General features: G+C 44.3%; 1 protein-coding gene across 1 annotated transcript; it reads right to left on the bottom strand.

Moving 5' to 3' along the window:
- Positions 1–10,497: 10,497 nt before the first annotated feature.
- On the bottom strand, positions 10,498–15,603 carry KRT38 (keratin 38). Its single transcript, XM_012444136.2, has 7 exons — positions 15,050–15,603; positions 14,780–14,862; positions 13,829–13,985; positions 13,318–13,479; positions 13,114–13,239; positions 12,388–12,608; positions 10,498–11,838 (listed from the first exon to the last, which is right to left on the bottom strand). Exons 1-7 carry the CDS (start codon positions 15,539–15,541, stop codon positions 11,739–11,741), a joined length of 1,341 nt encoding a protein of 446 aa, XP_012299559.1. The 5' UTR covers positions 15,542–15,603; the 3' UTR covers positions 10,498–11,738.
- Positions 15,604–21,313: the final 5,710 nt, after the last annotated feature.

The following is a 21,313-nucleotide window of genomic DNA, read 5'->3' as shown; positions in this document are numbered from 1 at the left end:
GGTGTGCTGGGCACTCTATCGTGTTCCTTCCTATCTAACCCTTACCACCCATTAGGTGGTTACTCATTGCCTCAATGTGCAGATGAGAAAACTAGAGTGAAGTACATTTTCTGGTTGACAGAGTTAGTGAACTGGCAAAGGCTCGATTCAGCCTCACGTCTGCTGGGCCCATTCTCTCTTCACTTCACCATGGCCCGCAGTGAGAACAACTGTGTTATCACCCCGTCCATGCTGGGTCGAAGGGGAGGGCAAGAAGAGGCTTAGTTATTGGACAAGAAATTGAGGTGAAAAGAAAATTACTGAAGGTCTTTGTGTTCCAGCAAAGGAAAAGATTTACATGCTTTGGCAGTGAGGACAAGAGAATGCACGAAACACATGCATCACATAAGACGGGTGCGTTATGAGAAATGCGTCATTAGGAGATTTCTTCATTGTGGAAACATTGTTGAGTGAACTCACACAAGCCTAGATGGTAGAGTCTGCTACACACCTAGGCTGTATGGTACAGCCTATTGCTCCTGGCTACAAACTGGTACGGTACATTGCTGTACTGAGTGTCATAAGCAACAGTAACACAATAGTAAATATCTGTGTATCTAAACATGGAAAAGATAATGCATTGCACTACAACGTTGTAACCGCTTCAACATCACCAGGCAATAGGAATTTTCAGCTCCATTATAATCTCGAGGGACCACCGCCCCATATGTGGTCTGTTGTTGACCAAAATATTGTGACTGTATATCTCAAATCCCAGAGATTTTCAGTGGAGCTGGAGAACAAGTCAACCAGTAGCCGTGTGCTGAGGACTCATCCCTTCCACGTGGTAGAGGGAAACCTGAAGGACACGGGACAAGCTCTAAAAGAGTATAAATAACCTCTTTAAAAAAAAAAATCCCAATTAGTGAGAAAGTAAATGGCTAGTACTAGCAGCAAAACCTTAAGTCTTTGAGACTGACATACTGAAAATGAGCCATTATTAAGATTTTAAACAAAAATAATAGAATTTAGACACACAGTAGGAAGCAAAATGCAACAGAAATAGTGTGGCCAAATAGGCATGGAATATGCACTCCCTTCAGCTACACTTTTTTTCCCCTGAAATACAAGTTTTAAAAAGTCTTAGAAGAGGGGTGGGTATATGTCTTAATGCTGGGAAGCAGCAACTTTGGGGTTGAATTTGCTTGAATGGATTATAAATTGCATTGTTACACAGCTAAAAAAACGTTATTTATGAAAAATGATAATAGTCTTACACTGAGTGCAAATAATACTTAAAAGCATGTGAAGATGTGATCATTTGTGATGTTACTTGTAAAAAAAGTTTAGGTTTTTTCCATAAGTTATTGAGGTACAGGTGGTATGTGAGTACCTGAGTAAGTTCTTCAGTGGTGATTTGTGAGATTTCGGTGCACCCAGCACCCGAGCAGTATACACTACACTATTCGTAGCCTTTTATCCCTCGCTCCCCTCCCTTCCCCCCAAGTCCCCAAAGTCCATTGTATTATTCTTATGCCTTTGCACCCTCATCGCTTAGCTCCCATATATCGGTGAGAACATATGTTGTTTGGTTGGTTGGTTTTCCATTCCTGAGTTACTTCATTTAGAATAATAGTCTCCAGTCTCATCCAGGTCGCTGCAAATCCCGTTAATTCATCCTTTTTATGGCTGAGTAGTATTTCATTGTATACATGTACCAGTTTCTTTTTTTTTTCTCTTTTTTTTTTTTTTAGACAGAGTTTCACTCTTGTAGTCCAGGTGCAGTGGTGCCATCTCGGCTTACTGCAACCTCCACCTCCTGGGTTCAAGTGATTCTCCTGCCTCAGTCTCCCAAGTAGCAGAGATTGCAGGTGCCACCACCATGCCTGGTTAATTTTTGTATTTTCGGTAGAGACAGGGTTTCACCATATCGGCCAGGCTGGTCTTGAACTCCTGACCTCAGGTGATCCACCCATCTCAGCCTCTCAAAGTGCTGGGATTATAGGCATGAGCCACCATGCCCGGCCCACAGTTTCTTTATCCACTCATTGATTGATGGTCTTTTGGGTTGGCTCCACAATTTTGCAATTGCGAATTGTGCTGCCATAAACATGCGTGTGCAAGCATCTTTTTCGTATAATGACTTCTTTTCCTCTGTGTAGATACCCAGTAGTGGGATTGCTGGCTCAAATGGTAGTTCTACTTTTAGTTCTTTAAGGAATCTCCACACTGTTTTCCATAGCGGCTGTACTAGTCTGCATTCTCACCAGCAGCGTAGAAGTGTTCCCTGATCACCACATCCCACCAACATCTACTGTTTTTTTATTTTTTATTATAGCCATTCTTGCAGGCGCAAGGTGGTATCACATTGTGATTTTGATTTGCATTTCCCTGATCATTAGTGATGTTGAGCTTTTTTTTTTAAAGTTTATATACATATCTTTTGAAGTACTGAAAGGAAATTAGTAATTTGTGTTCTTTATCATATCATGTTTTGGAATTGTTGACTACATTCCTGTTTATTTTCCTATGTCCTATTGTGTAGCCTTAAGAAAAGTTTCAAAAAAAAAAGATCTGAATGTATAAAATAAGAGTGGATGCCCTACTAGGTGTGATGCCGAATTATATATAAAACTGTATGCATATATTTTTTTAAAGAGTATAAATACATCTTTGCTCTGAGAAAAGGTTGAACAAGCAGCCCCATGAAAACCAAATGGGAGTCAGGGGATGTGAGTGTTGATGAATCCTGGGCTTTGGAATTCTCTCCAGAAGAAATAAGGGGTCTGGAATTCTTCCCAAGAGGAAGATACACTCTGGGTCAGCTGTGGCTCCAGCAGCCCTGAGGTCAGCCATGACTCGTTCTTTACTGGGGCAATCCTTAGAGTGTGTCTCCCTGCCAGGCCATCCCTCAGAGGCCTCTGGGTGCAATCTGCATTTTCCATCTTCAAAGACCCCTTTGTTCCTATCTTCTGCCTCATCACATAGCATCACCATAATCCAGAGAATTGGACCATTAAAATTTTTCCCTTTGATTTGCTAAATAGGAGCCATCTCTTGATCCTATCCTCTGGCAGGATTTTATCCCATTGGCTAAAATCAGGGTTCCTTCTGTCTCAAAACACATGACACTTGTTACTTCTTAAGCATCACAGCTGAAGCTTTGCATCCTTTGCGTCCCTACTCCCCTCTCCAAAGCTTGATTTGTGTCTCTAGCTTGGGCTCTGCATGGTCAGTTTTGCATAATGACATAGAAACTACCTAGTCCTTTGTAAAGCAGAGGGCTCTGCTGATTTTCTTTAATCTCAAAGGAATTGGCAGTAGGTGGAAGGCATGAGGCAGGTATCTGGGATACACTCAGCTGTGTAGGTGGGAAGGAGCCTATCCTTAACATTGAAGATGATTGGATGAGCCTCCTCTTGCTCCTCTTTAAAAAGAGTCCCCAGCGGACTCCAGGTGTGATGCTCCCCTCTCTGTGTCCACATGTTCTCATTGTTCAACACCTGCCTATGAGTGAGAACATGTGGTGTTTGGTTTTCTGTTCTTGTGTCAGTTTGCTGAGAATGATGGTTTCCAGGTTCATCCATGTCCCTACAAAGAACACGAACTCATTGGTTTTTATAGCTGCATAGTATTCCATGGTATATATGTGCCACATTTTCTTTGTCCAGTCTATCATTGACGGGCATTTGGGTTGGTTCCAGGTCTTTGCTGTTGTAAACAGTGCCATGATGAACATACATGTGTGTGTGTCTTTATAACAGAAAAATTTATAAGCCACCTTGCCATGAATAGACATATGTAACAATCTTGCATGATCTGCATATGTACCCCAGAACCTAAAGTACAATTACAATTTTAAAAAATGATTTTAAAAAAAAGAGTTCCTGGCCCCTGAAAACAAACATGCACCAAGTTGCATGAAGGGAAGTATTACAGATGAAGAGAGAAGAGAGAGGTAGTCCTGCAGCCCTCCTTCCTTCACAGGGGCCACCTCTTCTCTCTTCAGGAGTAAAGTTTTTGAGCTGTAGTCTCTCTTCAGGCAGAGGGGAGACACTGGATGCAGAACAGCATGACTTTGTGCCATGGTGCAGAACTCAGAGACCGTTCTGACACATCTCTGAGTGAGAGAGAAGCAGAGCCACTGGACGGCCCACAGGGTGTGAGTCTAATCCATAGCCACCTGCTCCAGCTGCAGGAGGGAAATTCTGAAGACACCTAAGGAAACAGGGGCTGCCCACACACCACATCCTGATGTGAATTACACCAGAAAAACATCTGCAAACCACTACAAGCTGTCTGTCCTGGTGCCACTGTGCCTGCAAGGCTCTCAGACATGCTGGGTGAGGAGAACGGAGTCAGAGGAAGGATACCCCGAAACACTTTTGTGATCTCAAAAGTCCACCTCAGCAGGCTTTGGGGAAAAAAAAGTCACCATTTTCTTTTCTATTAAATAGGATTTTAAAATCTAGTTACTTGGGAAACTTTGGTTTGATTTTAAGTATTTTTTAAATTATTATTCTGCCTTTTTTTTTTTCTGACAGAATTTTGCTCTTATTGCCCAGGCTGGAAAGCAGGGGAGTGATCTTGACTCACTACAACCTCCGCCTCCTGGGTTCAAGGGATTCTCCTGTCTAGGCCCCCTGAGTAGCTGGGATTACAGGCATACGCCACCACACCTGGCTAATTTCTTGTGTTTTTAGTAGAGATGGAGTTTCACCATGTTAGCCAGGCTGGTTTCAAATTCCTGACTTCAGGTGATCCACCCACCTTGGCCTCCCAAAGTGCTGGGATTACAGGTGTGACCCACCAAGCCCAGCCTATTTTGTTTTATTCTTATCCCAGGTCTTAAGGTCATCAGAGACTAAATCATGAAAACATTGTCATCATTTCCCATCCCCTTTGTTTCTTGATCCTAGAGTTTCTTCAGCTACATGCTAGAGCAAGACATTTCCCCTTATTTACCTCATACCAAGACCCATTACAAAATGCTTTAATACAGTATAGTAGAGGGTTAAGACAATGAACTTGGGAGCCAGCCTGCCCGGGTTCCGATTTTGGTTCTATCATTTATTAGCTGTGTGAACTTGGACTGGTGACTTGACCTCTCTGTGCCTCAATTTCTGCCTATGCACAATGGAGTGGCAATAGCACCTAGCTAGTGGATTTAAGTCTTAAAGAAATTGATACCTGTAAATTGTGTAAAATTGTGTCTAGCACAGAGTACATGGTAAGCACTAAATAAGTGTTGTGTTTTTTAATGGCTTTTTCTAGTGTGTTTAGATGCGTACACCATTTATAATTCAAAAAATGCTTATTAAATCACTATTTTTTCACTTATTTAACTTAGCAAAGATCAAAAAGTTAATCTTACTAAAAAGCTGTTGCACAGCAAAAGAAACAACAGAGCAAAAATACAACCCACTGAATGGGAGAAAAAATTGTAAATCAAATATCTGATAAAGCGTTAGCCTCCAAAATATATAAGGAAGTCCTACAACTCAACTGTAAAAAATAAAAATTTAAAGAAAAAGCATTTGAAAATGGGCTAAGGACTTCTATAGACATTTCTCTAAAGCAGACATACAAATGCTCATCAGGCACATGAAAAAATGCTCAAAGTCACTAGCCATAAGGGAAATGCAAATCAAAACCACGAGATGTCACTTCACACCACTCAAGATGGCTACTATCCAAAAAAAAAAAAGACAAGTATTGGTGAGGATATGGAGGAGTTGGAACCGTTCCGTTGGGAAAATGCAAAATGGTGCAGCCACTATGGAAAACAATATGGAGAATCCTCAAAGAATTAAAAATAGAATTACCATATGATCCAACAACCTCACTTCTGGGTATTATCCAAAAGAACTAAAATCGGGATCTCCAAGAGATGTTGACACTCCCGTGGCCATTGCAGCAGTAGTCACAATAGCCAGAATGGGGAAGCAACCGAAATGTCAGTTGACAGATAAATAGAAAAAGAAATTGGTACATGCAAACACCGAAATGCTATTCAGCCTTTAAAAAAGAGGAAATTCTGCAATATGCAACATGAATAAACCTTGAAGACGTTATGTTAAATGAAATAAGCCAATCACAGAAAGACAAATACGGCATAATTCCGCTTACATGAGATATCTAAAATAGTCAAATTCAACCCTGACGACATCATGCTAAATGAAATAAGCCAGTCACAGAAAGACTGCATAATTCTGCTTATACACAATATTTAAAATAGGCAAGTTCATAGAATCAAAGAGTGGAATGGTGGTTTCCAGAGACTGGTGGAAAAGGGGAAATAGAGAGTTACTAATCAATGAACATACAGTTTCAGTCAAGCAAGATGAATAAGACCCAGAGACCTCCTGGACTGCATTGTACCTAGAGTTCATAGTAATTTATTGTACAGTTTTTTTAAGAGGGTACCTCTCACGTTAGGTATTCTTACCATGATAAAGTAAAATAAAACAAAATATATTAATGTCATGATCACAGCAAAATGTAGAAAAACAGGACTCATACACTGAGGGGGAGAATAAGTGTACAACCTCTTTACAAAACAGTTCAGCAGTATCTATTGGAATTACAAATGCACCTATTGACCAGTAATTTTCACCTCTAGGAATTTATCCTATAGACGTGCTTACATAGAGGGAAGTATAGGGGCACCCTGTAGAAACCCTTGGGGCATTAGGCCAGGAACCATCTCCACTGTTCTGTGCCCACTTCAGCCTATGGATCTACCCTCAATATGATCAGTCCATTCCTCTGTGCCTTTCAGGGGACCATTTCCTATGGGTATTAAGCTAATAAAATTCTCACTGACCTGGCTGTAGATGGTCATGGGGCAAAGGTGCAGTAAGTAGAAAGGAGAAAAGCACAATCATGGGAACCTAAAGAGTGAATAATTTAGGAATTAGAGAAAATATTAAATTCTGGATGAATCATTGTAGAACTATTTATTTGGCCCACTTCATGAATTATGCACAGTAAACTAGAGAAATACTGACAAGACTGTTTCATTTTCCTTATTGAAAATACAGCAGTATTGTGGCCGGAAACGGTGACTCACACCTGTAATCCCAGCAATTTGGGAGGCTGAGGTGGGTGGATCACCTGTCAGGAGTTCGAGACCAGCCTGGCCAGCATGTAGCAGTAGTAGTAGCAGTGAAACCCCAGCCCTGCTAAAATACAATAATTAGCCGGGGGTGGTGGCACATGCCTGTAGTCCCAGCTACTCTGGAGGTTGAGGCAGGAGAATTGCTGGAACTCGAGAGGTGGAGGTTACAGTGAGCCAAGATCGCGTTGCTGCACTCCAGCCTGGATGACAGAGAAAGACTCCATTTCAGAAAAAAAAAAAAAAAAAAATCCAATAGTATTGAATACTGTGATTTTGAAAGGTTCTGAAAGTCAAGTCTATTCCTGAGAGTTTGTACTTCTCAGCTCAAGAGATGCCTTCAAGGGGAAGCTTTCTCCAGCTCCGCAGAGCATTCAATCAGTTCCTTTTCTCCACTTACATTGACTGTTAGCTTACCTTGAATGTAACCCACTTCATTCTGTTGTTAGTATTCTTGGAAGCCCCTTAGAAGCAGAAATTTTGTCTTACTGCTTTTGTCTGGTTCATCTCTGTAATTCCCAGTACAGCACCTAACATAACAAAGCATTCAGTTGATAAAAACAGAAGTGACTAAATGAGCTCAGCTCTGGAGCAAATCATACTCAGCATTATCCTTCTGGCGCACGGTAATACCCGGTAACGATGTGCTGAAGGAATGCCTGCATGCTGCGTGCACAGACAAAGCATAAAGCCAAACCAGAGCATGCTGCACCAACGATACAAAATCCTTGACTTCTAAACTCTGTGCTGCCAAGACAAGTCAGAATTAAGGCAAGACTTGTTTTCATTTAAAAATATATTTATTTATTATTGTACTTTAGGTTCTGGGGTACATGTGCAGATCATGCAGGATTGTTGCATAGGTACCTACATGGCAAGGTGGTTTGCTGCCTCCATCTGCCCATCACCTATATCTGGTGTTTCTCCCCACTTTATCCCTCCCCACCCTCCCCACTCCCCACCTCCTGCTGTCCCTCCCCTAGCCCCCCCAACTGACCCCAGTGTGTGATGCTCCCCTCCCTGTGTCCACATGTTCTCATTGTTCAACACCCGCCTATGAGTGAGAACATGCAGTGTTTGATTTTCTGTTCTTGTGTCAGTTTGCTGAGAATGATGGTTTCCAGGTTCATCCATGTCCCTGCGAAGGACACGAACTCATCCTTTTTTATGGCTGCATAGTATTCCATGTGTACATGTGCCAAATGTTCTTTATGCAGTCTATCGTTGATGGGCATTTGGGTTGATTCCAAGTCTTTGCTATTGTAAACAGTGCCGCAATGAACATACGTGTGCATGTGTCTTTATAATAAAATGATTTATAATCCTTTGGGTATATAGCCAGTAATGAGATTGCTTGAAAAGTCCTACAGAACATTCAGAGGTAGATCACATTTAACTTTGCATTTAACCCATGTCCTTTTATGAAAAGAAGAGAATTATATAAATTGGCTGTCTGGTCGCCTTAAAGCCCACAACTGCTTCATTCCACCACTCGCACAGGCAATCTCTGGCAAGAGAAGAGCCAGCTCATTTGGTTTTACATCACTGGGAAGGGCTCTTCTCTGGTAATGACATACTCTGCCTTCAAGAATTGATATTTAACCTTTCTCAGACACTGATAGTAACGCTTTAAATGGTCAACCCAGACAAAGCACTTCGCAACAGTTTGGATAGCAATGAGCTCAGGGTAGAGTAGCTGGTTCCAGGAACTGACTTTTATAACTGTCCTTCTGTAAGGCTTGTGCTAAATAAACCCACATCTGTATCCTTTCCAAATCACACTGTGTTGGTGACCCTGCATGTGAGAGAGAGGGGCATCCAAGGCTTACATTGCAGGATCTCCCTTTAAAAGGCAGCTCAGAGCCACTCGAAGGAACACAGATGAAACACTCAGGTGATGTGACACAGTAAGAGTTGATCTGCAGCCAAAGCAATCTAGGTCCAAGTCCTGGCTCAAATACTTGCTAAATGCGTATCTTCAGTCAAGTGATTTAACCTCTGTGAGCTTCATCTTTTAGAAGCAGTTATGATGTCTGCCCTGCAAGAGCTGGAGTGCGGCTCTCTGTTCTCAGAGGGAAGAGACTGCCTTTAACACCAGGCAGGAGAAACCACTGTTGTATAAACTCCATTTGAAAACTATAAGTTACTTTCAAATGTTTATTTTAACAATCAAAGAAAAGGAAAGCAAAAGCAGGCTCCAGGTGATGTATATGCTGCTGTTGGTAGAAAGGCAGGAAATCTACCAGGTACCGTCAGGAGACCAGGCTGGCCTGAAGCAGGAGACTCTTTCCTAAAAAGCAGCATCTCCAAGGGGTTACATCAACACAACAGGTCCTGTGTTCATTTCCTTCTCTTCTCAGAAAAAGTCACCTGTGTAGAGGGAACCTTCTAGCTCAGATCATGAAGAAGAAAAAAAAAAAAGCAAGCCAGTTTCCTGAAAGATTTCTGTTCTTGCCTCATAACATAGCCTAACCTGGTCAATCAGCTTCAGAGAAAATGGCTTGGTAGCCTGAGAGGGTCTTCCAGAAGGACACGCCTTTACCACCAGGCCCACATTTAGCATTTAGCACCACAAGCTGGAGCCCCCACATGCAACCAGACAGTTCCTTCTCTAGGAAAAGGAGGCTGGCTTGAACCATGCCTTTACCCTCACATCAAGGGTCCATGTCACATCCATTTCTCCTTGTTGCATTTTCTCCAATGAAGCTACAAGACATGATGAGGAGTGAGACTAAACTCAGAGCTTTTTCCAGTGAAAAATAGCTGGTAATCGCATTCAGAAATCAGGAGCACAAACGGGCCTAGTCTGCATTTCCCCGAGTCTCCAAATTGAAGTTCTGCAGAGATCATAATGGCCCTTGGAATGACCGAGTGCCTCACAAGACTGAGGTGTGTTCTCCCATCACTTTATCCCTGGTGAAACCAAAGGGAAAAAATGGAAACAAGACCCCCCCATGAAAGTGGGCCCCCTCTTCTTGGATGGACTCAATAGAAAGAAGTTGCTTAGAAGGTTCTGCCCCTTCAAGCAAAGTTTTCTCTTTCTTTGGCCTAATGCAAACACTCAAATACAGTTTGCCCTGGAAAGTAAGTTATTACGTGCACCATTTTGTTTCTGATTGAATTTAGGTGCTAGAGGCAATTTATTTACCTGCCTATAAGAAGAAGCCTGGAGTCATGGGTGGCCCTTAAATCTGGCCATGTGGGTCAGCCCCTGCACTCCTTAAACATTATACAATCAATATTGGCTCTGGGTGAGGATTTTTGGTGTGCTCTCTCCTTTTCAGGGTATTTTTATTTCTGTTATCTTAGAATTCATCACAGACCTGGGATAGAAGTATGAACAATTACATTATCTCCATTTCATAGCAGAAAAAAAATGCTGAGGCTTAGATGTGAAGCTTAGATATTTATTAAGCATCCATTATGTACCAAGCAGTGGGCTAGGCTCTGGAGATGCAGCAGTGAACAATTGCTAATCTTGGGTAAGCATTTTGATTGGGAAAACAATAGATACAGAGGCAAGTTCAGCTGTTGGAGGTGCTAAATGAGGAGGACAGTGTCGGGGGTTGTGAGTCCTTTACACTGATAGTCAAGCAGGAGCTCTCAGAGGAAGGAAACTTGCAACTGACCTGAACATTTATAGGGAGGGGGAAGAGCACCCCAGAGAGAAGAAGAGCAGTGACAGGTCTCCAGCCATGTCCAAGGAACAGAAAGGCGAGCGCGGCTGAATCATGGTAAGGAAGGTAGAGAGTAGGAAGAGAAGAGGCAGAAGCACATCATACCTAGCGGTTCTCCACCCGTGAAATCAACAGGTTTCAGTACTTCAGGAGGAAATACTGGGGAAAAAATGAAGTCATTGCTTAGATTTTAAACTAGGAGAATTAGATAGGGACAGGGGTTATAGCCAGACAAGTCTTGAGAGTCGGAATTTATAGAGAAAAAAAGAGACATTTCTTATGAACGTTCCTTTCACATAGCAAGAAGCTACGTAAGCCATATGTAAGAGGCTGTGTTGCCACAGAAAAGGGAAGTCTGGTCCTTTGTCAAAGCTAGAAACCCTGATGTAGAGAGAACTCAGGATTTGATACCAGGAAATGTTCTACTTAATCAGCGTCCAAGGTAGGGAGGCAGGAGGATAGGCGAAGGGAATTAGAAAAGAAAGGGTCAGGTACAATTCTGGTTCTATTTCCCTCTCCCTGATGCCATAATCCAGGCTGGCAATGTTAAAAACAACCCAAGAAACATGGGGAATCTCAGACAGGGAAGCCTGTTCTTCACTTCCTTTGTCACAAACTGTAAAAATTTCAAGTTAAAGTTGGTGTCCTTGAAGTGCAAGTGCAATTTTAAATCATGCTGTACTCCCACTCCAGAACGCTTTTTCAACATTACGTCTCTCCAATCCAGATATTCTGAGCCACCATGGGTGATTGGAATCCATCCACTGAGTGCATAGAACCCATCTGGGAAAACCAGAGCTGGAAAGGAGGGATCTTGCATCAAGATTCCACTGTCCCTGGTGTCTCATAGCCTTTGGACAGGCCTATACATACAGAAAGTTAGAAGCCAGATTTTCTAAAGGTATAACAAGCATCTCTCTCTAGATATCCTTCGCCTTAGCCAGCCCCTGAGGGTCCACAGGAATTCAGAGTCGGCTTCCGATGCTGGCTCCACAGGTGGTGATGGGGCCACAGCTTGGGCGAGCAGTACAGGAAGGAGGCGTGGAGCACGGATTACAGGGGAGTCTGCAGAGAGACAAGGTGAGTGAAGTGAGAGGCAAGGCATAAATGGGGCCTCAGTGCCATGTGGGGGCATGAGGAAGGGGTCCCCGCTGCAAAACAACAGGACATGGACCCTGCTGAAGCCTGTGACCATTAGCACTGAGTGAGCACCTCCAGGGTTAGACTACATAGGTGGTTTCTAAAAGGCCTTACATGATTAAAGTGATTCTATAGAATAAAAATTCCTAGGAAGAATTTAAGAAGAGAAAAGCAAGTCCAAAAACATGCTGGATCAGTAGTCACGTCTCCTGTTTGAGCAGCGACCCCGTGTCTACTCATCAGATCATGGCTACCTCAAGCAACCCCCATGGAGACCTGGTCAGTGTCCTCTAAGCGGATGGTCACTCCCTTCACTCTGTCAACCACATGGAGGGTGCAGGACCAGGCAACGACTCATGGAAAAGGAACGCACAGAGAGCGTCGTTCTATGGAGAGACAGCCCCTCTGCTGCCCTGAGGACCTCACAAGAACTGGGTCAATGATTTGGCTAGGAATTGCCCAGATCACACGTACTTGCAGTCCTCGCTCTCCAGAAGGTTCCGGTACGTGGCAATCTCGTTCTCCAGCCGGGCCTTCACGTCCAGCAGCACCTGGTACTCCTGGTTCTGACGCTCCAGGTCAGCTCGGATCTCAGACAGCTGTTCCTCCACGTTGCTGATCAGGCTCTGCATCTGGGCCAGCTCCGTGCCGTAGCGGTCCTCGGCTTCACACAGGGAGTTCTGCAGACAGTCCTTCTGTAGTGGGAAATAAGGGGATAAAATACCCAAGGCCCCCAGAGAAACTGCTACATGCCCCAGATTTTGATGATGATAAAAGTGGCTGAAAATGCTGCAGTGCCAAAACTCACCTAGCACAGGGCGAATTCCAGGAACTCATACCCCAGAGCCCTTGATAAATCAAGCTGACAGTGAACAAGTCTTTTCCCAAACCAGCACTGCCTCCAAAATTTAACTGGCTGCGTGTTATTCATCTCTGTATTTCCAATACCCCCAAAAAAATTAGAACTCAGTAAATTTTGGTGCATTAAATGCCTATTCTTAAATATGTTTTAAAAGACAGATTGTTTTGTTAAGCTGTGTTTCTGGATTTGACCTGATCGTTACAGTAAAGGCAAAAAAGAAATTCACAATCAATGAGTTTGCAGATGGGAGAAACCTGGATAGTGAGACCTCCAAAATAAAATGCTACTAGGCTGTGGCACGTGGCATTTGCAGAGCAGTGAGGGTGAAGGACACGTACCAAGGTGTGCTGGGCTTGGCGCTCCACCTCCAGGGCATTCACCGTGCATCTCAGCTCCAGGATCTCCGACTGGCAGCACTGCAGCTCCTCGGAGCAGGACATGGCCTGCAGGCTGATGCCTTCAGACTGAAGCACAGGGAGGCACAGTCACCTCCCTGCCCAGATGGAGGCCAGATGCCCCGCAGCTCTGTACCCCCTGCTCACCTGGGCTTGGAACCACTGCTCCGCGTCCTGGCGGTTGGTCTCCACCATGGCCTCGTACTGAGCCCGCATCTCCCCCAGCACCCTGCTCAGGTCAATGGTGGGCTCAATGTCCAGCTCGATCCGGATCTTGTCCCCCAGCTGACTCCTCAGAGTCTTTACTTCCTGCAGAAGGGAGGAAGGGACAGACAGCCTGCGTGAGGAGAGGGCCTTTCATGGAGCAGACAGCACCAGGACCCCACCCCTGGCAAGCAGTAGGAGGGGAGCCCCACACACAAGCAAATGGGAAAGTCTTGCCCAGAGTGCAGTCGGGAGAGCCCACCTGGACACCTTCCTTGTGCCCAAGGCACGTCTGCACCTTCCACAGAGGCCCTCTGGACCCTCAGACCCACCTCAGCCCTGCATGCCGATGCCAGCTGAGCCCAGGCTTTGCTCTGAGAGCCCCAGGGCCAGGGAGCTCCCCTATCTGCCCAGCACTGCCCCCCACCAGGAGTCTGAGCGGCCAGGGCCACACCTGCTCATGGTTGCTCTTGAGGGAGAGCTGCTCCTCCTTCAGGGATTCCTGCTGGGCCTCCAGGTCGGCCTTGGCCAGGGTCGCATCATCCAGGAGCTTCTGTGTCCCACACATGTCCGCCTCCACCAGCTGACGCAGGGAGCGCTCACTCTCCAGCCTTCATCACAGGAGGTGCAGGGTCAACAAGAACTCCCCCAAGAGCCCCTCTCAGCTGCCCCAGGTTCCCACCTCCCACACAACCTTGGATCCTCATTTGTTCACTCTGTTTAGCTCTCTGGCCTCAAAGGTGAATTAGACACAGCCCCTCTTCTCAAAGAGCTCATGGTCTGATGAAGCAATCACAACACTACATTGCACAATATACATTTTTGCCATTGTATTCTGCGGCAACTGCGGTTCACGAAGATCAACTGACTTGCCTAAGATCGTGTGTCTTGGGACGCAGTCCAATGCTCACACCGTTGCAGCGGCCGTCAGTTACCGAAGGTAAGCAATAGCCAGGTGCCCGATTGTGATCCGCAGCTCCTTATCCCTTGCTTTCAGCTGTCTTCCCCTCTGGTTTTTGCCTAAGTACCTCATACCTGGTACTTTAGGGCTCCATAGTTAAATCTGGACAAAGACTCATCTATGACTCCTCTGACTTATGTATGAAAACGAATGGCTGTCTTGCTCAGTTTATCCTTGAAATCACCTCATTTTGCTCCTGGCTAATGAATTGAGGCTTCCTTATCCTCCATTTTAGGGAAATAAATGAAGGAGGACAAACATACATGCTTGGATTAATGAGGGGTTTTCCCTTCCACCTTCTACCAGTTTTGATCGTAATGAAAATTTTACTGGGGAGAATCTAGCAAGGAAGAAAGGACAGTGATTCACTCACTTAACGAGTATTTGGGTATTGGGATGGAGGATGGGGAAGGAGTCATCCTGGCCCTCCTCCGCCGGACTTACTTGATCCTAAAGTCATCGGCAGCCAGCTTGGCATTGTCAATTTGTACAATCAGCCTGGCATTCTCAGCCTTGCTGCACAGGATCTGAGGAAAACAGGAAGATGGTTCACACACAAAGCATCATACCTTAGGCTCCTGCTCCACGTGTGGTGTCTATGCTCATGTCCAGGAGAAGCCAAGCACCCAAAGCTCCCTGAGCCTGACATGGATTCCTCCTGCCATGCCGTCTGGCTTCTCAGACCCAGCACGCCCAGACGATCCCACACCTCACCTTCTGCTGGAGCTCCTCAATGGTGCGGAAGTAGGACTGGTAGTCGGGGCACACGGTGGACTCGTGGCACTTGCTCCTCTCACGGAGTTGGCTCTCCAGCTCCGCGTTCTCCCTCTCCAGCTGGCGCACCTTCTCCAGGTAGTTGGCCAGGCGGTCGTTCAGGAACTGCATGGTCTCCTTCTCATGGCCATTCAGGGTGTTTTCGCCGTAGGCCCCGCAGATTCCGATGCTGCCGGGAATGTGGCAGGTCCCTGGCAAGGGACAAGCAGTGTGACAGGTGGGGGGCAGACAGAGGCTGGGGCGGCCCAGGGGGGTCGACCCCACACGGACTCGGTTGGCGTGTGCCACGTTGGCCAAGAGGCACATGGAGGCAGCCTTGGCCTCTGCCCCGGGCTGGCACCCAATGTCGATGGGACAGACGGAGGCATTTCTTGCTCCAGGAGCCATGGTGCAGCCCAGAAGGCAGGAGGAGCTGCTGTAGGAGGAGGTCATAGTGTTGGGCTGAGGTTGCGCAGGAGCTTCAGATCCACTGGGAATGCCAAGCCACTGAGTCTGAAACCTCCTCTCCTCCCGGCCCTTTTATACCCCATCCCGGGTGGGTGTTGGCTCCAATGCTTTGACCTCCTGCCTTGATTATCTACCAGTTGTGGTGCCATCATCCTGTTACTCAGCTGCTGAGTTTACCATGAAAAGTTTCTCAGCTCATTAAAGGAATGTTGACGAATCTGAGATGCCTCTTGGCTCTTTGATATCAGGTTGGCTGCTGGTAGGAGGTCAGAAGCTTTTTATTATTTTTTAAAGAAGCCAAGTTATTTTAGCCATCAGATGCTTAGACTTCGACAGGGTTTGGCCTCTTTATGGATGTGTCCACTCCGGAGGCACAAACTTTCCTGTTGGTCAGTGGTGTAGCAGGACTAACCCCTGTGATGACAGTGGTGCTCACTTGGGTTAAGACTCAACCAGCCTTCCCTCACCAGGGAAGAAACTGAGTCTTGGTATTGGTGAATGTTACGGCATTGGGTTATCAAGACGTCCTATATTTCTTCTTTCTTTAGTTGGTTGCCCTTCAGACTGACTTTGAGGAGCAACAAGACTTAGACAAATCCGTTCACAACACACATCCCCGGGTTACGTCCTGAATGCCAGGCACTGGGCTGACACTTGACATATAGTTGGTTAAGCACAGAACTGTTCCTGCCATTGGGAAACAGCAGTAACTTGGGTAGACATGATGTCTCAAACAAGGCATCTGAGAAGCTCATGAGAATGAGGATGACTCCGAAAACTGTCGCTTATCTCGACCAAGCAGGGCAAGCTCAAGAAGCCAGAAACAAACAAAAAGAAATGAGCGATAATCTTACTGAACCTCAAATAAGGACTTGGCCATGAAAGTCAAAGGACGTTGCGTGATCAGGACGTTGAGTGGGCCCTCTTCATGCCTTGCCTCCTTGATTGTAAAGTTAGTTATGAACCTTCACCTTATGTGGTAGGGGATTGAGCAATGATACCTTTTCATCTTTACTTCCAACCTGGGAGGTGGGTACTCTTAATTTTACAACATAAATAAATAAGCCATTGAGGACCAGAGATATGAAGTCTTTTTCTAAGATCAACCTCACTATAAAGTATAAAGCCCTGGGGTGCATGTGCAGATCGTGCAGGTTTGTTACGTAGGTATACACGTGCCGTGGTGGTGATTTGCTGCATCTATCACCCTGTCATCTCCTAATGCTATCCCTCCTCAATCCCCCCACCCTCTGCTATTCCTCCCGCAGCCCCCACCCCTCAGACCCCAGTGTGTGATGCTCCCCTCCCCCGTGTCCATGTGTTCTCGTTGTTCAACACCCACTTGTGAGTGAGAACATGTGGTGTTTGGTTTTCTGTTCCTATGTCAGTTTGCTGAGAATGAACTTGAAGTATAATAAATAAATTTTTTAAAAAATACAAGAGATAATAAAAAAGAAAAGAGAGAATAACCAAATAGATGCAATAAAAAATGACAAAGGGGATATCACCACAGATGCCACAGAAATTCAAACCACCATCAGAGATTATTACAAACAACTCTATGCACATAAACTAGAAAACCTGGAGGAAATGGATAAATTCCTGGACAGCTGCCTCCTCCCAAGCCTAAACCAGGAAGAAGTCGAAACCCTGAATAGACCAATAACAAGGTCTGAAGTCGAGGCAGCAATTAAGAGCCTACCACCCAAAAAAAGCCCAGGTCCAGATGGGTTCACAGCAGAATTCTACCAGACATACAAAGAGGAACTGATACCATTCCTACTGAAACTATTCCAAATAATTCAAAAAGAGGGAATCCTTCCCAAATCATTTTATGAGACCAACATCATCCTAATACCAAAACCTGGCAGAGACTCAACAAGAAAAGAAAACTACAGGCCAATATCCATGATGAACATAGATGCAAAAATCTTCAATAAAATACGGGCAAGCCGATTACAACAACACATCAAAAAGCTTATCCACCATGATCAAGTAGGATTCATCCCGGGGATGCAAGGCTGGTTCAATATACGCAAGTCTATAAATGTAATTCACCACATAAACGGAACCAAAGACAAAAACCACATGATTATCTCAATCGATGCAGAGAAGGCCTTCGACAAAATTCAACAGCCCTTTATGCTAAAAATTCTCAATAAACTAGGTATCGACGGAACGTATCTCAAAATAATAAAAGCTATTTACGACAGACCGACAGCCAATATCATACTGAACGGGCAAAAACTGGAAGCATTACCTTTGAAATCTGGCACTAGACAAGGATGCCCTCTCTCACCACTCCTATTCAATATAGTACTGGAAGTTCTAGCCAGAGCAATCAGGCAAGAAAACGAAATAAAGGGTATTCAATTAGGAAAGGAGGAAGTCAAATTGTCTCTATTTGCAGACGACATGATTGTATATCTAGAAGACCCCATCATCTCAGCCCAAAATCTCCTGAAACTGATAAGCAACTTCAGCAAAGTCTCAGGATACAAAATCAACGTGCAAAAATCACAAGCATTCCTATACACCAATAACAGACTTAAAGAGAGCCAAATCAAGAACAAACTGCCATTCACAATTGCTACAAAGAGAATAAAATACCTAGGAATACAACTAACAAGGAATGTAAAGGACCTCTTCAAGGAGAACTACAAACCACTACTCAACGAAATAAGAGAGGACACAAACAGATGGAGAAACATTCCATGTTCATGGTTAGGAAGAATTAATATCGTGAAAATGGCCATACTGCCCAAAGTAATATACAGATTCAATGCTATCCCCATCAAGCTACCAATGACCTTCTTCACAGAACTGGAAAAAACCACCTTAAACTTCATATGGAACCAGAAGAGAGCCTGCATAGCCAAGTCAATTCTAAGCAAAAAGAACAAAGCGGGAGGCATCACACTACCAGACATCAAACTCTACTACAAGGCTACAGTAATCAAAACAGCATGGTACTGGTACCAAAACAGAGATATAGACCAATGGAACAGAACAGAGGCGTCGGAGGCAACACAACATATCTACAACCACCCAATCTTTGACAAACCTGATAAAAACAAGCAATGGGGAAAGGATTCCCTGTTCAATAAGTGGTGTTGGGAAAACTGGCTAGCCATATGCAGAAAGCAGAAACTCGACCCCTTCCTGACACCTTACACTAAAATTGACTCCAGATGGATTAAAGACTTAAACATAAGACCTAACACCATAAAATCACTAGAAGGAAACCTAGGCAAAACCATTCAGGACATAGGCGTAGGCAAGGACTTCATGACCAAAACACCAAAAGCATTGGCAACAAAAGCCAAAATAGACAAATGGGACCTAATCAAACTCCACAGCTTCTGCACAGCAAAAGAAACAGTCACTAGAGTGAATCGGCAACCAACAGAATGGGAAAAAATTTTTGCAGCCTACCCATCTGACAAAGGGCTGATATCCAGAATTTACAACGAGCTAAAAAAGATTTACAAGAAAAAAACAAACAAGCCCATTCAAAAGTGGGCGAAGGATATGAACAGATACTTTACAAAAGAAGACATACATGAGGCCAACAAGCATATGAAAAAATGCTCATCATCACTGGCCATTAGAGAAATGCAAATCAAAACTACATTGAGATACCATCTCACGCCAGTTAGAATGGCGATCATTAAAAAATCTGGAGACAACAGATGCTGGAGAGGATGTGGGGAAATAGGAACACTTTTACATTGTTGGTGGGAGTGTAAATTAGTTCAACCATTGTGGAAAACAGTGTGGCGATTCCTCAAGGACCTAGAAATAGAAATTCCATTTGACCCAGCAATCCCATTACTGGGCATATATCCAAAGGATTATAAATCGTTCTACTATAAGGACACATGCACACGAATGTTCATTGCAGCACAGTTTACAATAGCAAAGGCCTGGAACCAACCCAAATGCCCATCGATGATAGACTGGACAGGAAAAATGTGGCACATATACACCATGGAATATTATGCAGCCATTAAAAACGAGGAGTTCGCATCCTTTGTAGGGACATGGATGAATCTGGAAACCATCATTCTCAGCAAATTGACACAAGAACACAAAATCAAACACCACATGTTCTCACTCATAGGCGGGTGTTGAACAAGGAGAACACATGGACACAGTGAGGGGAGCACTATACACGGGGGTCTGTTGTGGGGGAGTGGGGGGACAGCGGGGGGGTGGGGAGTTGGGGAGGGATAGCATGGGGAGAAATGCCAGATATGGGTGAAGGGGAGGAAGGCAGCAAATCACACTGCCATGTATGCACCTATGCAACAACCTTGCATGTTTTTCACATGTACCCCAAAACCTAAAATGCAATAAAAAAAAAAAATACAAGAGATAGTAATACAGGAAATGAGGCACAAAAAAACTACAAGGCATATTGAAAATAAACAGCAAAATGACAGAAAAAATAATTAAACATAAAATAAAAACAAACTACATTTTAATAAAAAGGGTTCACCTAAAAAAAAAAAAAGTATAAAGCCTATTCTCCACATCAGCTTCTTTCAACTCCAGAAACTTTCTTCACCTTGACCACCACAAAGTCCTCCACCCCCAAGGAGAACTACTGTGTCATTGGCAGAACTAAGAAGGATTAAAAGGTCTAGAAACTGGGCAAGAAGATGAAATTAAGATGTAAAACAAAAATCTGACCTTGTGTATGTTTCCCTTTGTATCTCAGAAAATACAGATGTGGGGTGTTAGTACAATAAGACAGCTCCTCTGAGGGCTAAATTGGGAGATGCCAGGGACCCTGTCTCTACAATGGTCATGTTACACATTCTACATTCAGATAGTTCTTGATACTAGGGATCCAAGACACATGACTGCTGAGAACCCAAAAGTTTTCTCCCAAAATTTGTGACAATAGATACATAGACCCCTGAGACTGAGAAAAACCTAATGTGGAATGAAACTTCCAAAGTGATTATAACTAGATGTTTGGGAAAATGAGATTTTTTACCAGTCCCCTGAGCATTGAACAAAAACTGAACATATACCTCTATAGGGATTGGATATGCATATGTGAAACACAGACTATTGGAGTTCTATCAAGGAGAAATACAAAATTTGAGCATTCAGTCCAGATTGGGTTTCTTAGGAAAGTAAGTAATGGTTAGCTCTTACCTAAGGGTTAGTCAGAGCTCACCAATGAATAACCCTTTACAGACACCACTGTTAGGAGACATTGCCAGGGCAGGTTGTCCCATGCTCCAGAGGCCCCTGGGTGCAATCTGCATATCTTACATCTTCAAACACCCTTTTGTTACTCTCCTCCACCTCATCACATACCAATAAGCTTCTCTATAAATCAGAGAACCAGACTTTTAAAGTCGTTTCCTTTGATTTGCTAAGTAGCACCCATCTTTTGACTTTATCCTCTGTCCAGATTCATTCCATGGGCTAAAAGCCATGATTTCGTTCATTCACAATACATGACACTTGTTAGTTACTTTATAACATCACTGCTGAAGCCTTCTGTGTTCAGATGACACCCCTCTCTGCTAACTGGCTTGAGTCCTGGCTTGGGCTTCAATTGAGTGTGCTGCTTTGCATAATGACACTGATGTTGTATGACTCTTTGTAAAGTCGCTTGGTTCCGCCGATTTGTATTTTTCTCAAAGGAGGTGAAGGAGTGGGTGGGGATCCTAAGACTTCCTTCCCAACCCTTTAAAAAGAGTCCCTGTGGTCCCTGGCGTCCGAATATGAGGCCAG

This window comes from Aotus nancymaae, unplaced genomic scaffold, assembly GCF_030222135.1.
Source record: "Aotus nancymaae isolate 86718 unplaced genomic scaffold, 86718_ANA_hifiasm-v0.15.2.pri h1tg000089l, whole genome shotgun sequence".
In the NCBI taxonomy this organism is placed as follows: Eukaryota; Metazoa; Chordata; class Mammalia; order Primates; family Aotidae; genus Aotus; species Aotus nancymaae.
Note: the sequence above shows the minus strand (reverse complement) of the source record. Positions and strands in the feature narration are given on the sequence as shown.

What these genes read in the sequence shown, in the direction of transcription:
- KRT38 (XM_012444136.2), bottom strand. Translation starts at nt 15,541, where the DNA reads ATGACCTCCTCCTACAGCAGCTCCTCCTGCCTTCTGGGCTGCACCATG. An exon ending in TTGAGGAGCTCCAGCAGAAG is followed by an intron (nt 14,863 to 15,049) that starts GTGAGGTGTGGG and finishes TGTTTTCCTCAG; the next exon opens with ATCCTGTGCAGCAAGGCTGA. An exon ending in GCCAAGCCCAGCACACCTTG is followed by an intron (nt 12,609 to 13,113) that starts GTACGTGTCCTT and finishes TTCCCACTACAG; the next exon opens with AAGGACTGTCTGCAGAACTC.